This window comes from Geospiza fortis, unplaced genomic scaffold (assembly GCF_000277835.1).
Source record: "Geospiza fortis unplaced genomic scaffold, GeoFor_1.0 scaffold112, whole genome shotgun sequence".
NCBI lineage: Eukaryota > Metazoa > Chordata > Aves > Passeriformes > Thraupidae > Geospiza > Geospiza fortis.
Window position 1 is genome coordinate 9,507,740 of NW_005054298.1, and position 1,722 is coordinate 9,509,461.

At 36.1% G+C, this 1,722-nt stretch overlaps 1 protein-coding gene across 1 annotated transcript in view; it reads right to left on the reverse strand.

The window, feature by feature from the left end:
• Positions 1–839, reverse strand: part of SLC49A4 (solute carrier family 49 member 4) — a gene marked incomplete at its 5' end in the record, with an annotated part of 51,223 nt that extends 50,384 nt beyond the window's left edge. The window contains one exon of the mRNA XM_031056624.1: positions 730–839. Within this exon, the coding sequence (XP_030912484.1) occupies positions 730–839 (110 nt within the window). The remainder of the gene's footprint in view (positions 1–729) is intronic.
• Positions 840–1,722: the final 883 nt, after the last annotated feature.

The window sequence follows — 1,722 nt, forward strand, 5'->3', positions numbered from 1 at the left end:
CCTGCATATTCCCACCTCCTTCACATTAAGAGGCAAAAGAAAGTTAAGTGAAGAAGTGATCCACGTTCCCTGGCTGTACAAAACGAGCAGTGCTGCTGAACTTACTGGTGATTCCTAGATTCAGGATATGTTGATGGAATAATTAAATGGTTTGGTTTGTGGGATTTTTAGGAAGGAATCTGTTTCTATCACAAATTTGTAAAGCAGAAAATCACTTCACTGCAGAAAAAGTACAAGGCTACTTTGAAACATGGACTGGAAGAGACTACATGAAAAAAGCCATTTTGCACAAATTCATCTGTCTCACGGCATGATCCCATACATTCACTATGAGAAAATGAACTAATTATTTAACATTTGCATACAAATTACTTATTTTTGGGAGTTGAGGCATGGCTCCCTGTGTGATCTTGGGCCAGTTTCTGAACCTCACTAAATCTCTAGTTCCTCATTTGCAAAGCAGATTAATATTAGTTGTGCAGGATGGGGTGAGATTAAATTAACTCAAGCTTGTAAAGGGTTTTCTGATCTTCAGATACTATGGAGAAGAAGGACTAGAAAAATCCATTTAAGAAGCAAAGAAGCACGTAAACCCATGGCCACACAACAAACATTTGGTATATCAACTGCATACAAAAAATTGGTACTAACATTTCTTTGTAGTAGCAGCAAAAATTATATTAGCAGAAAAAATAAAATACGTGTATTAAAAATAATTAAGTCACTTACTTTTTCCTAATTTCTAGGTCTGAAACTGGAACACATCTCAGGCCAGCTCCCAATACCATGAGGGATGATGTTAGTAACACTGTTACCCTCAGACCTAAGATGAAAAAATAAAAGTATTTTACAAATTAAATCAGTAATGTTGCAAAAGAAACACTGCTTTTAAAGATCTATATTTACATGCAGCTTCACAGAAATGACACGTTTCTTTCAAATCATAAGCACTTTGGTGTTGATATAAATTCCAGACACATTCTGAAATCCTGAGTTATTTTCTACACTTGCACTCCAGAATTACAAAAGCTTACTCTTGGCATGACAACACACAGGAGTGTATCCAAAATCTACACAGACATTCTTGAAAGTGAAAAGTAATAATAAAAGTATCATCAAAATGTACAATATTCCCTTTGGAATTAGAGGCATTGGGGAACATGCTCTACTGTGTTATCTGAAATCTAGGCAGACACAAAGAAAAATCTGGACTTGTTCATTCTTCTCCAACCACTTAACGAGCACAGACACAGCACTGTTATTGTTTTCTTTCATAATGCAGATATGCATTTCATCCCAAAGAAACAACCATTTATTCAGGGGGAAAAAAAGTGCATATTTTTGCAGTCCTTGCAATTAGGGCAGATTTTTGCTGCTCTCAGCTCCAATTGTCAGAGGTTGTAAATATCATACATTAGAAAAAAGCCACAATTGACTGATTCCTTGAATATGTTTTTCCCTCGTGCAATTTTCAACGGAGAAGCTCTTAGATTAGAAACAACCATATCTTCATGCTGCAATTCCTTTTGCCAGCAGTTTGTTTGCTGCTATTAAGGTGTTTCCATCAGCAGCAGAGAACAGTGACAGCTGAGGGGCTTAAGCTCCAGAATCTTGCAAAACACCAAAATCATAAATACTCACAATTAAAAACCACACAGAGAGTCTGCATCTGTGAAGTTGTAAATTTCGAAACAATTTCACAGCAACAAATAGAAAATAAAG